This window comes from Dreissena polymorpha, chromosome 15 (assembly GCF_020536995.1).
Source record: "Dreissena polymorpha isolate Duluth1 chromosome 15, UMN_Dpol_1.0, whole genome shotgun sequence".
NCBI lineage: Eukaryota > Metazoa > Mollusca > Bivalvia > Myida > Dreissenidae > Dreissena > Dreissena polymorpha.
The window spans coordinates 24,249,307-24,264,282 of record NC_068369.1 but is presented as its reverse complement, the minus strand read 5'-3'; the positions used below and the strand labels follow the sequence as shown (position 1 = coordinate 24,264,282).

General features: G+C 36.2%; 1 protein-coding gene across 1 annotated transcript; it reads left to right on the top strand.

The window, feature by feature from the left end:
- Positions 1-381: 381 nt before the first annotated feature.
- Positions 382-14,552, top strand: LOC127860593 (tubulin-specific chaperone cofactor E-like protein). The gene is made up of 8 exons (XM_052398732.1): positions 382-400; positions 545-667; positions 1,569-1,708; positions 2,284-2,477; positions 5,199-5,538; positions 12,179-12,330; positions 13,039-13,123; positions 13,761-14,552. The coding sequence occupies exons 2-8, from the start codon at positions 547-549 to the stop codon at positions 13,992-13,994; spliced, it is 1,266 nt and encodes a 421-aa protein (XP_052254692.1). The 5' UTR covers positions 382-400; positions 545-546; the 3' UTR covers positions 13,995-14,552.
- Positions 14,553-14,976: the final 424 nt, after the last annotated feature.

The following is a 14,976-nucleotide window of genomic DNA, read 5'->3' as shown; positions in this document are numbered from 1 at the left end:
ACATTGTTGACCCTGTATTACTTGTATTAGTATTGTGTAACCTACAATTTACTTTAAACCCGTACAACAACAACAGCACAAGTGACCAAGATAAGATAAGATTTTATGAAAAAGAAAAAAAAAAGATAAGATAAGTCTTAAAATAGAAATGCATCAACTAACTCTACTACGTTTGGATGACACATACTAATTTCAGAAGTATTTATGCACAAATATTTGTTCAAACGTATATGGGCGTTGTTTTTTTGTTTCATTATCGAAATAAATATAAACTTGCATAGAAGTTCGGATGTTGGTATAAAACGTAAAAATTGACATTAAATTTCAAATGTTAAAGGATTTAGTTTTAATGGACTAAATGTGAACATCCTGTTCTTGAGTTTATTTTACAGCTTTGTTGGTAATACTACGGTCACAATTATTAACTTAACCTTAAATCTTATTAGTCATTAATTTAGTGTTTGTGTTTGATATAAATGTTGAGGGAAGTGTCTGAAAGCATGATCCCATTGTATTTTATATTCCATTTTACATTTATGTTTAGTCATGAGGACTCTTACGGAAGCTATTAAAGAAAAATATGAAGACACTGGACTGGATACAGATTCTGCTGTGGGAATGGTCAAGGTTTACGCTCCCAGAAAGAGAAACATCAGCTCCTCATCAGGTGAATTAAGTTACTTGCCGATGGCCTAAAAACACACCAATGTTACATATGTCATATTATTTTGCCACCGCTTTTTGCTTCCTGGAGTTGCCACAAAATATTTCATTGAAAATTGCTCTGATAAACAGCTTAGAAATAATAGTCAATTAGTTTTTATTTAGTTCAAATCCGTGAATAAAATCTGACTAGTTCATGATATTGTTGTGAAATTAAAAAGTTAAAACCAATTCAAAAGCCTACTTTTTAACTGAATAAAACCCCTTTAGCCATGTAAAATTGGTATTTAAATAAGTAGAAGGGCATGTAAACAATGTTTTAAAATTAAGACTAAATAGCAAACCATGCAATTTTGACAGTTTCATTATTCAAGTCAATGAAAACAAGGGCTGTTTGTAAAACATGCATGCCCCCATATGGGCTGTCAGTTGTAGTGGCAGCAATTGTATGAATATGTTTTTGTCACTGTGACATTGACCTTTGACCTAGTGACCTGAAAATCAATAGGGTTCATCTGCCAGTCATGATCAATGTACCTATGAAGTTTCATAATCCTAGGTGTAAGCATTCTTAAGTTATCATCCGGAAACCATTTTACTATTACGAGTCACTGTGACCTTGATCTTTGACCTATTGACCTGAAAATCAATAGGGGCCATCTGACAGTCATGATCAATGTACCAATGAAGTTTCATGATCCTAGGCCTAAGCGTTCTTGAGTTATCATCCGAAAACCATCTGGTGGACAGACGGACCGACATGTGCAAAACAATATACCCTCTCTTCTTCGAAGGGGAGCATAAAAATTAATTATGTGTCTGCTTGATGAATTTACATTTGTTTTATGCATTAATTTATGACAAACCTTTAGAATCTCTTACTAAAATTAAGTTTATTGTTCCAGATGATTTACAGCTGCCTCCAAGACTTACCATGGATTATGAAAACATAGACAGTGTTGGGGATGAAACATCCTTAAGCCATATGTGCAGATATGTTAAGGAGTTAGACCTCACTAAAAACTGTATGAAAGACTGGAAACAGGTAGGCACATCTGTTCCATTAAATGTTTATAATTTTGAGCTCAGCTGTTTTCCGAGAAAACCCAAGGTATTGTCAAAGCCAGCTCGTCCGATGTCCGCAGTGCTAAAACCGTAACATTGGCTCTAAAATCAAAGTGCTTCCACCTACAACTTTGAAACTTCATATGTAGCTGCACCTTGATGAATCTACACGCCACACCCATTTTTGGGTCACAAGGTCAAAGGTCAAGGTCGCCTCTCAAAAAAATAATCTGACAAGCTTTCATTGATTCAAAACTTCATCTGCATCCGAGTGTTGGCACCCGTTATGCTGGACTCTTGTTATTAGATTCTGATGTGTCTTACAATTTGCTTAACATCATAGGAAAACTAGTTGCGTCTGTTTTGTGAAAACTATCAAAATTATTTGTTTAAAAATAATTGTTTTATTAACCGGAATATTGACTTAACATAACCCTTTTTCATGAAACTAACCCATGGGCTCATAGTCTCACATAGGAGTCATATATAGTGCAGATTTATGTACCAGTGCACTTTTCTCATTTGATGATATATATTTAATTCTGTTTGTTGAAGGTGTTCAAGGTGCTGGAGCTAATTCCCCAGCTGGTGTTTCTCAACATGACATCAAATGACCTTAGCAAGGACACCCTGCCAGCAGACTGCCAGGGACGCTCATTTCATTACTTGGAGACACTTATACTGAACAACACAAATGTCACCTGGGATGAACTGTCAACTATCTTGCCATGCTTTCCTAGGTACGGTATGTAAGTTTCATAGCGGACTTGTCAATAACTTACTGTACTGTTGTCTATTACTTACACTTCTGTTTTTAGCTCACCTGAGCACAACGTGCTCATGGTGAGCTTTTGTGATCGCCTTTTGTCCGTCGTGTGTTTTGCGTTGTGCGTTATGCGGCGTCAACATTTGCCTTGCTAACACTCTAGAGGCCACATTTATTGTCCAATCTTCATGAAATTTGGCCAGAAGATTAGATTCAATGATATCTTGGATGAGTTCGAAAATGGTTACGTTTGCTTGAAAAACATGGCTGCCAAGGGCGGGCCATTTTTTCCTTATATGGCTATAGTAAAACCTTGTTAACACTCAAGAGGCCACATTTATTGTCCGATCTTCATGAAACTTGGTCAAAAGATTCATCCCAATAATATCTTGGACGAGTTCAAAAATGATGCTGGTTGGTTGAAAAATATAACTGCCAGGGGGCGGGGCATTTTTCCTTATATGGCTATAGTAAAACCTTGTTAACACTCTAGAGGTCACATTTATTGTTCAATTTTCATGAAATTTGGTCAGAAGATTGGTCTCAATGATATCTTGGTTGAGTTCGAAAATTGTTATGTTTGCTTGAAAAAACATGGCTGCCAAGGGGCGGGGCATTTTTCATTATATGGCTATAGTCAAATCTTGTTAACACTCTAGAGGCAGCATTTATTGTCCGATCTCCATGAAACTTGGTCAGAGGATTCATCCCAATAATATATTGAACGAGTTTATAAATGATGCCGGTTGTTTTAAAAACATGGCAGCCAGGGGGCGGGGCATTTTTCCTTGTTTGGCTATATATGGCTGTTATAAAATCTTGTTAACACTCTAGAGGCCACATTTATCGTCTGATCATCATGAAACTTGGTCAGAAGATTCATCCCAATAATATCTTGAATGAGTTCAAAAATGATGCTGTTTGGTTGAAAAACATGGCCGCCAGGGGGGGGGGGGATTTTTCCTTATATGGCTCTAGTAAAACCTTGTTAACACTCTTGAGGCCACATCTATTTTCCGATCTTCATGAAATTTGGTCTGAAGATTGGTCTTAATGATATCTTGGTTGAGTTCAAAAATGGTTACATTCGATTGAAAAACATGGCTGCCAAGGGGCGGTGCATTTTTCCTTATATGGCTATATATGGCTATAGTAAAATCTTGTTAACACTCTAGAGGCCACATTTATTCTCTGATCTTCATGAAACTTGGTAAGAAGATTCATCCCAATAATATCTTGGAAGAGTTCAAAATGATGCCGGTTGGCTGGTAAAGATGGCCACCAGGGGGCGGTGCATTTTTCCTTATATGGCTATAGTAAAACCTTGTTAACACTCTAGAGGCCACATTTATTTTCTGATCTTCATGAAACTTGGACAGAAGATTTGTCCCAATGATATCTTGGATGAGTTCGAAAATGGTTTCGGATGCTTTAAAAACATGGCAACCAGGGGGGGCGGGTCATTTTCCTAATATGGATATATATTGCTTTAGTTAAACCTTATTAACACTCTAGAGGCCACATTTATTGTCCGATCATTATGAAACTTGGCCAGACAATTTGTCCCAATTATATCTTGGATGAGATCGCAAAATGGTACTGGTTGGTGGAAAGACATGGCCTCCAAGGGGTCGTGGCATTTTTCCTGATATAGCTTTAGTAAAACCTTTTTAACACTCTAGAAGCCACATTTATTGTCCGATCATCATGAAACTTGGTCCGAAGATTTGTCCCAATGATATCTATGACAAGATTGAAAATGGTTTAAGTTGCTTGAAAAATATGGCCACCAGGAAGCAGGGCATTTGTCCTTATATGGCTCCATGAATCTTAATGAAACTTTGTCAGAATATTTGTTTAAATGATATCTTGGATGTGTATGAAAATGGTTCTGGTCTGTTGAAAAACGTGGCTGTCAGAGTGTTCACTTGCCATGAAAGTTGGTTAGAACATTTGTGTTAATGACATCTTGGGCTGCACAGAACAGATCAGTTCCTTTGAATCTCAGGTGAGCAACTTTGGGCCTTTCAGGCCATCTTGTTTTGGAATAGCAATCTAAGCTGACTTTTGAACTTAATTTTGTTTGATGATTAATGCAGGGTGATTATTGAACACCGATCCATTTGGGCGAATCCAACAACAAATAAATTTGGCAAATTTTCTATATTAAGGGAGTGCAAAGATGGTGAAATTTTTTAATGTATACAATTACTGGTACTGATGTATTCTTTTGGAGAGTTGCATTATAAAAAGTTAGCTGTTAAAAAGAACTTTGTAAAAGATTAGTATAATCTAGGTAATAAAACAATAATAGATTAGTACATGTATAATCTAATAAAAACTAGAACATTATAACCTAGCTTTGAGTCATGCTGTCTGTTGGTTGGGCGGTCAATTTATAGGTTTTTCTGTCTGCCAGCATAAAATGTTATATGTTTGAGGAGCAATCTACGTCTACATATCTGTGGCCATATTGAATTGTAACCTTATCACCATCAAGTGTACATTTGTACAACACTTGTTTAATGCCAAATGATCCACACGATCCTTGGTTATGTGATGACTGACTGACTGGCAAAGCAAGAAATGTTTGAAGTTTGGCGAGTAAACTACTTCAACATTTATCAAGTGATTGAATCAAAATTTTACATAGGTTATTCCATTCAAGTTAAAATTATATGTGCTAATTATTTGTGGATTTCAGTCTTCAGGAGTTACACCTGAGTATGAACCAGTACTCAAGCGTTGAAATTCCTTCCGGTTTCTGTCACCCAACATTAGTGCGACTCTACATGAACGACTGTGATATATCTGACTGGCACAATTTCTCAAAACTGGGCCAGGCATTTCCAAACTTGGTCTCAATGACCATTATTGACTGCAATATCAAAGTGTTGCCTGACGAGGCTTCCTTTACAGAGTTCTCAGCTTTAACTTGCCTAAACTTAAGTCATTCCAATTTTGAAACTTGGGAAGAGATTGACAAGTTCAGGAGATTTCCGGTCCTTTCAAGTCTTCGAATAACTGGCGTACCATTTTTAGAGGTAAATATTACTTATAAAATAGAAAAGAATGCATTCTTCACAAGGATGAGCTTCTTTGACTGTCAATATTTTTGCTTACCTGAAGGCAAAGTTCTGAAGGTGAGCTATTGTGATCTACCTTTATCTGGCATTACGCAGTATGTAGTGTGTTCCTTCAACTTTTAGCACATTTCCACTCTAGGGGTCATGTTTTTGATAAAATCTTGATGAAACGTGGTCAGAGTTTTTATCAAGAAAATAACTACCCGGTAAGCTGAATTAAAATCTGGTCACATGCATCCAAAAATTAGGTCACCAGGTCAAACGCTACGAAACAATTGCACAATTTAGAGGTCACATTTTATGACTCTATCATGATGCAACTTGGTCAGAATTATTGAGATTATTGTATGTTAACATTTTATAGTCCAGATTTGCATTGTGGTCAAAAGGTCCAAAAAGTATGACACCCCGTCAAAGATTAGGAAAACCTTGTTACCACACTAGAAGAATAGTTCAAATCTGGGTTAAGTATGTCATGAAACTAGGTCACCAGGTCAAATTTAAAGACAGCTCGTTAACACTATCGGCAACAGTAATGATTCAATCGTAATGAAACATGGTAAGAATGTTTATCTTGGCAATGCCTAGGCTATATTTGAACCTTGGTCAAGTGCAGGAAAAACTAGATCACCATGTCAACTCTTGGCAAAAAACTTGTTACCACTCTAGAGGCCAAATTTATGACTCATGCTCGATAAAATGTAGTCAGAATATTCATCTTTAAATGTCTAGAATGGTGCAAATCTTGGTAACAAAGGACAAAAAAAACTAGGTCAATTGGTCAAATCTTACAAAAACCTTTTTACCACAGTATTTTTGGCTCAATCGTAATGAAACTTTGTCAGAATGTTTCTCTAGACAATATGTGTCGCGTTCTGAGAAAACTGGGCATAATGCCTGTGCGTAAAGTGTCATCCCAGATTAGCCTGTGCAGTCCGCATAGGCTAATCAGGGACGACACTTTCCGCCTAAACAAGATTATCGGTAAGAATGGACTTCCTTTAAAAGAAAAATACCATAAAAGCGGAAAGTGTCGTCCCTGATTAGCATGTGCAGACTGCACAGGCTAATCTGGGATGACACCTTATACACATGCATTATGCCCTGTTTTCTCAGAACACGACACATATATAGGCCAGGTTTTGAATCTTTGTCATGTGTGTCCAAAAAATAAGTCAGCAGTTCAAATCTTAACAAGCCTTGTTACCACTCTAGAGGCCCATAAAACTGATACTGCATATACAAATGGATCACTATAATTAATAATGTAGAAGTGTAAATGTAGCTGCTAAGGCAATGGCTTCACTTCTAACATTATTATGTTTTTATGCCCCCGGTAGGGTGGCATATAGCAGTTGAACTGTCCGTCAGTATGTCAGTCTGTCTGTCCGTCCGAAAAAAACACTAACGTTGGCCATAACTTTTGCAATATTGAAGATAGCAACTTGATATTTGGCATGCATGTGTATCTCATGAAGCTGCACATTTTGAGTGGTGGAAGTTCAAGGTCAAGGGCATCCTTCAAGGTCGAAGGTCAAAAAAAAAAGAAAAAAAATCAAAGCGGGGTTCTAATGAAGCTGCACATTTTGAGGGGTGGAAGTTCAAGGTCAAGGTCATCCTTCAAGGTCAAAGGTCAATTTAAAAAAAAAAATTCAAAGCGGCGTTCTCATGAAGCTGCACATTTTGAGTGGTGGAAGTTCAAGGTCAAGGTCATCCTTCCAGGTCAAAGGTCAAACAAAAATAATATTTTTTTATTATTTCAAAGCGGCGCATTTTGTTAGCTCACCTGAGCGATAGCTCGGGGTGAGCTATTGTGATCACTCACCGTCCGGCGTCCGTCCGTCCGTCCGTCTGTCTGTCTGTCTGTCTGTAAACAATTTGTAAACATCTTCTTCTACTAAACCATTGAGCCAATTTCAACATAATTTCATGTGGAGCATCCCTAGGTCATGGGACAAAAGAATTGTTAAAAAAAATTTGATCACATAACCAAGATGGCCGCCATGACCATATATGGTAAAAACCTTAAAAAATCTTCTTGTCAGAAACCGCTCATCAGATTTTCAAAAAATTTCACAGGGATGACCTTTGAAGGCTCCCCTGAAAAAGTTGTTCAAAGAAATTTGATTCGTCAAAAAACATGGCCGCAGGAGCTCGTTGAACTTTGCATGTTTATTCGTTTTTGCCTATTTTGTGAAAACTTTCAAAAATCTTCCACATTTTTTGTCCGATCCTTTCCAAATTTGCACAGTGTCTTTATATCAATGAGGACACGAACCCTACAAAAAATGAGCATTATTGGTCCATGAAGTACAGAATTACCTCCCCTTGAATTGAGAAAATGGTGTTTATGCAATAAAGTCCAAAATTGTTCATCCAATTCTTTCCAAACTTGCACAGTGTCTTCATATCAATGAAAACTCGAGCCCTGTTGAAAATGAGCAACATCGAACCATTAAGTCCAGAATTATCTCCTTGAGATGGCAGATTTAGAAATAATTATAGTTTACTCTTTTTTTGAATTAATATTGCTATTAGAGTAAAGGATTTGCTGGCTACAGGCCAGGTTTCTCTGACACGATTCTCTTCTGATGGCTTTGCTGCAGACCACATAAACCCTTAACCCAGAACAGTTAATTCTTTCTGCAAATGTTTGTGACTGTGGAAATCATTGAAATAAAAGGAGAAATTGCTGAAATTAACATTTTCTCCTTTCATCACAATGCTTCCTACCCTATTAAATCAGTTTCTTCTTATTCCATTATAATTTAATATGTCGTCTGCAACCTCTTTCAATTTGGAAAAGGGTTAACTACCAGAAATCAATTAATGCTGTAGTTTTGTTGATGAGAAATTATTTTTCCTTTAAAATGGGAGGTGATTATTGCTTAGGAAATTGCTCTGGTAGGGTTGAATCATTGTGGGAAATTGAGAAATTGTTCAGTCCAAAATATGTTGATTGGTAAAGGGTTAAATGGATACCATTTTTAAAATGGGAGGTGATTATTGCTTAGGAAATTGCTCTGGTAGGGTTGGATCATTGTGGGAAATTGAGAAATTGTTCAGTCCAAAATATGTTGATTGGTAAAGGGTTAAATAAATACCATTTTTTTCCAAGTTACCCTTTTCCTTATGCGAACATGGGTTGCCTGTTTAGTGGATGATATCTTGTCAATTTTGAGAAAAAAGAGGAATCTCTTCAAAACAAGCAAAAATTCTCAATCTCAATGTTTAAGTCCACTTTTTAGCGTACCTGAGCAGATCATATTTTCCTCCTAAACCATTGAGCCAATTTCAACCAAATTTCATGTGGAGCATCCTTACGTCACGGGAAAAAAATATTGTTAAAAAAAAATTTGGTCACATAACCAAGCTGGCCGCCATGCCCATATATGGTCAAAACCTTAAAAAAATCTTCTCGTCAGAAACGGCTCGTCGGATTTTCAATTTTTTTTACAGGGATGATCCTTAAAGGCTCCCCTAAAAAAGTTGTTCAAGAAAATTTTTTTCGTCGAAAAACATGGCCGCAGGAGCTCTTTGAACTTTGCATGTTTATACTTTTTTGCATATTTTGTGAAAACTTTGAAAATCTTCTTGTCCGTAACCATAAGGCCTAGGGCTACCAAATTTGGTATGTGGTGAAATCTTATAGTCCTCAATCAAATAGGTAGAAAACATTGTGTTTAAAGGAGATTTTGCTTGCTATGAGCAATTTCTTCTTTTGTCTTCTTAAGTCATCTGAGGTAGAAGGGTAACTCCCCTAACAGTACTTCAAGAAATCCTTCATTGCATAACACCTGTGAAGATGTAAGGTCAACTTCTGTTGAACCCATAAACCCTTTACCAAATGACAACTTTTGGACTGTCCCAAATTCAAAGAGGTCGCAGATGACAAAGAACATTGTAATGAAATGTGAAGAAATAGCTTTGGTAGGGTTGAAATCATTGTGATAAAAGGAGAAATTGCTCAAAATAAGCAATTTCTCCTCTAATCACAAATGATTTCTAGAGTCGTCTGCAATAAACCAGTAAATTCTTGTTATTGTTTGTAATGGGTTAATCCATTTCCACATTTTTGGTTGGAATAACCCTTTACCAAACGGTAACAGGATTTTATGGGTTTGGTGCAGAAGACTGTATAAATCATTGTGATTAAAGGGGAAATTGCTCATATTGAGCAATTTCTCCTTTTATCACAATTATTTATACTCTTCCAAAGCTATTTCTTCATATTCCATTATAATTTTAAGTGTTGTCTGCATCATCTTTCAATTTGGGACAGTTCAAAATGTGTCATTTGGTAAAGGGTTAATGCTTTACCAAATGACACATTTTGGACTTTCCGAATTAAAAGACTTAAATTGTAATGGAAAATGAAGGAATTGATTTTGGTATTTTATAAATCATTGTGATAAATGAAGAAATTGCTCAAAATGAGCAGATCTGGCATCATCATTTAGACATTTTATATTAGATATATACTTCACTTTAATGTTTACATGTTGGAGTATATAGGGTCTACCATTCCCTTGGTCCTCTTGTATTACTTTTTATGTTAATTCAATAATAACAAATGTGCGCAAATATAAATGTAAATTATTTGATTTATTTAGTTATCTGTGTGAATTTGTACACATTTTTATGCTCCTGGTAGGGTGGCATATATCAGTTGCACTGTCCATCTGTCTGGCATTACATTTTCCGGACTTTTTTCATAAATGCTTTGAGATATTAACCTTATATTTGTTGTGTTAGTCTACATACATGACTAACAGATGAATTGAGAGTTTCATTCCGGTCCATTGAGTTATGGTTATTGGACTTAGGATTTCTCTATTATAAATGTTTTCCTGAGATTTTTTTTTACAAAAGTCTTTCAGATATTTAGCTGATTTTTGGTATGTAAGTCTATCGACTTGACCTTCAGATGAAGTGTTAGTTTTGTTCTGGCCCATTAATTTTTGGTGATGTTATGGACCTTTGACTTGGAAATTAATTTTCTCTATAATAACCGTTTTCCGGATGTTTTTTTATGAAACGCTTTATGATATTCACTGATATTTTGTTTGTGAGTGTACCTACATAACTTAAAGATCAAGTCAGACTTTCATTTCCGTCCATTGATATTTGACAAAATCAGCGGCCTTGGGCTTCTCTTAAAAATAACACTTCGGGAGATTTTTCCAAAACGCTTTCAGATACTGTCCAAGGCCCTAAACTTTGTCATATATCAATGGACCATAACTTTGTAGTGATTTTAAGCTCATCTGTCATTAAGTGACATAGTGAGCTTATGTGACCGTGTGATGTCCGTTGTGCGTCCGTCCGTCTGTCAACAATTTGTTTGTGTAGACAGTAGAGGTCACAGTTTTCATCCAATCTTTATGAAATTTGGTCAGAATGTATATCTTGATGAAATCTGGGTTGGTATTGTATTTGGGTCATCTGGGGTCAAAAACTAGGTCACTAGGTCAAATAATAGAAAAACCTTGTGTAGACTATAGAGGTCACAGTTTTCATCCAAGCTTTATGAAATTTGGTCAGAATGTTTATCTTGATGAAATCTGGGTTGGGATTGTATTTGGGTCATCTGGGGTCAAAAACTAGGTCACTAGGTCAAATTATAGAAAAACTTTGTGTAGACAATAGAGGTCACACAGTTTTCATCCAATCTTTATGAAATTTGGTCAGAATGTTTATCTTGATGAAATCTGGGTCGGATTGTATTTGGGTCATCTGGGGTCAAAAACTAGGTCACTAGGTCAAATAATAGACAAACCTTGTGTAGACAATAGAGGTCACAGTTTTCATCCAATCTTTATGAAATTTGGTCAGTATGTTTATCTTGATAAAATCTGTATTGGGATTGTATTTTGGTCATCTGGGGTCAGAAACTAGGTCACTAGGTCAAATAATAGAAAAACCTTGTGTAGACAATTGAGGTCAGTTTTCATCAGATCTTATTGAAATATGGTCAGAATGTTTGGCTTGTTAAAATCTTGGTTGGGATCAAATTGGGTCATCTAGGGTAAAAACTAGGTCAATAGGTCAAAGTTTAAAAAAAAACTTGTGTAGACAGTAGAGGTCACAGTTTTCATCAAAACTTAATAAAATTTGGCCAGAATGTTAATCTTGATGAAACCTGGGTTGGGATTGTATTTGGGTCATCTGGGGTCAAAAACTAGGTCACTATATCAAATCATAGAAAAAATTTGTGTAGACAATAGAGGTCATAGTTTTCATCTGATCTTTATGAAATATGGTCAGAATGTTTGTCTTGATAATATCTGATTTTAAATCGTATATGGGTCATCTGGGGTCAAAAATTAGGTCACTTGGCCAATTCTAGTAAAACCTTGTGTAGATGAAAGAGGTCACAGTTTTCATCACGTCTTAATGAAATTTTGTCAGAATGTATTAATTGATGAAATCTGGCTTGGGGTTGTATATGGGTCTGATAGAATTTAAGTTGATGTAGCAAGGTAAGTCAGGTGAGCGATTCAGGGCCATCATGGCCCTCTTGTTTCTGACGAACACATCTCTTGTTCCACTCAAAAACTGCAAAACTGTCCATTTATCTTTTTGTATATTGTTAAAGGAGACTGAGGCATTTGTGCGTAGGCAGCAGTTGATAGCTCGTCTTCCTAATGTGACACAGCTCAACGGCAGCAACATTTCCGACACTGAGAGGGAAGACGCAGAGAGGGCATTCATTCGTCTCTACATGGAGACTGATCACCCACCTGAAAGGTGCATGTTCATCAGATGAGTGGTGTCGCGTTCTGAGAAAACTGGGCATACTGCCTGTGCGTAAAGTGTCGTCACAGATTAGCCAGTGCAGTCCGCACAGGCTAATCAGGGACGGCACTTTCTGCATAAACAAGATTTTTGGTAAAAAGGGACTTCCTTTAAACGAAACATACCATAAAAGCGGAAAGTGTCGTCCTTTATAAGCCTGTGTGGACTGCACAGGCTAAGCTGGGACGACACTTTACGCACATGCATTATGCCCAGTTTTCTCAGAACACGACTCAGTGGCATACTTTTGTTAATCAGAGGAAAAGTTACTAAGTCTGTGTTCTTACTCCATCCCAGTGATCTGAAACTTTAATATTCTTGGGACATATTTCCTGGGCCTGTATTAGCTAACAAAACATTCTTAGACTTTAATATTTATTCAAACTGTAATGTTCTAAAGGTATAATGCACTTCAAGATGGCATGAAATTTTAGCCCTTGAAATACACATTTGATCTTTTAGAACAATTTATTTATTGATTTAAGAATAACATGTTAATTGTGTATATTGATATGCTGAACATATTTTTCTTTTTGCAAGTTTATTTTTAATTCATACATCACTTGGTATGTAAAGACTTTTTTTGGAAAAAAAACACTTAAAATCTTCTCTGAAACCACACGCAAGGTTGGGTTTCTTTATGATTTTTACTTTTATCAGGTATGCAACACTGGAAAAGAAGTATGGCAGGCTGGATCCCTTGGCCAATGTTGACCTGTCCATCAGCAGGAGCATGAATCTTCTGGTGAGCACTTAAGTTCAAAGTTTATTTTAGTCATGTTCTGGGAAAACCAGGCCTAATTCATATGCTTAAAGAGTCAAATCAGTTTATCAGTGATGAGACTTTCCAACTAGACTAAAATTTTCATTAAAGTGATGTCCCTGATAATCCTGTGCCTACTGCACAATTTAATATGGGATGGCAATTTACGAACTCGGATTTCACAGTACGGCTCATCTAGGCTTAAATTCATCATCATCTAAAGGCTTCTTTACACACTATTAAATCCATTTCTGGGGTAGAACCTGTACTTTATGTCTATTGGTAAGAGAATGCCCCCTGCCGATCAAATGAATGAACTACCTATTACCAGTTGAACACCATAACCAATATGCCACTGTGACCTTATGTAAAGAGTATTTTGATTTTTTGCATGCGTACACATGTTCATATATTTTTAACAAGGACAAATCCTGAACACAAATCTTGGACTTATTCAATAGTTTGAAATGTGAGTAGGCAAGCTTCTTTTAAAACCGAGTAAATTACCATCACACTTTGCTTTAACTTGTGAACAATCACTCATTTTCTCATGTATTTGAGTTACAAAAATCTACTGATGGTCAAAATAAAAAAACTTGTACTTATTTTCTGTTTTCAGGTAAAATTTGAAGACAAAAGCGAGTTCATGGATATAAACCTCCATCAAACATTTGGAGAGCTGAAAAAAATTCTCCGGAACTTCACACAAGTTCCACCAAGTCAGTTCGTGGTCTACTATGTGGAGATGTTTGAAGGAAATCCAAAGGACACCAGAAAGTTGGTTTTACCCAATCTGTCTCTGTTGTCACTGAATATGAAAATAGGGGACGAGATTCATATTGACAGAAAATGAATACCTTGGGTATACTTAAAACTTAAAGAGTATCAGATCTTAAAGTGGTAATGCGTTGTGACTTAATCAAATTAATGTTTGTGGAATTGACCTCAATAAAAATAGATTTAATTTATTCCTTTAAGCCTGCAATCCTGTGGTAAATTTTTCAAAGCTTAGCGCTTGTGTGCTTTTAACCTATTTACATTTGTAACTGTGTGATTGTTACTTGTATGCATTCGAACAAGCTGTTTTTGAAATAGTCAGTGTTTGTTAGAACTTTGGCCCTTGTAAACAATTATATTAATATTACCTACTTCCTGTGCTTCATGTTGACAATGCCTTCCTTGTCAGTTCTATGTTGAATAGCGGGTCTGTAGACCAATTTGTTTTTGTGCCATATTTTGAAGACGCTTAATCCTACCAACCTTTCTTATTGTTCTATAATTACTGTTGTTAAAGATTGTTGTCAGGATATATAGTATAGCATTGTCATTGATTTATGTTGTTTGTTACATTCTTATGGTTTTAGGTTTTATTCAGAATACATTAGGCTTAAAGCCCACGAGTACAAAATTGCCTTTATGGTTGCTTGTTACTGTTTTTATGTCCCCCAGCAAATAGTGGGGGACATATTGTTTTTGCCCTGTCTGTTAGTTGGTTTGTTTGTTTGCTCCAACATTAACATTTGCCATAACTTTCGCAATATTGAAGATAGCAACTTCATATTTGGCATGCACATGGAGCTGCACATTTTGAGTGGTGAAAGGTCAAGGTCATCTTTCAAGGTCAAAGATATGGGTCAAAATCGCTCATTTAATGTACACTTGTGCAATATTGAAGATGGCAACTTGATATTTGGCATGCATGTGTATCTCATGGAGCTGCACATTTTGAGTGGTTAAAGGTAAAGGTCATCCTTCAATATATGGGAACATAGTGTTTCACAAACACATCGCTTGTTTTAATTTTATTTTAGTCAAAATTTTAATTGGAAACAATG

Coding starts and splice junctions, on each gene's coding strand:
- LOC127860593 (XM_052398732.1), top strand. CDS start 547: ATGAGGACTCTTACGGAAGCTATTAAAGAAAAATATGAAGACACTGGA. Junction 668..1,568: donor AAACATCAGCTCCTCATCAG/GTGAATTAAGTT, acceptor TTATTGTTCCAG/ATGATTTACAGCTGCCTCCA. Junction 5,539..12,178: donor CTGGCGTACCATTTTTAGAG/GTAAATATTACT, acceptor ATATTGTTAAAG/GAGACTGAGGCATTTGTGCG.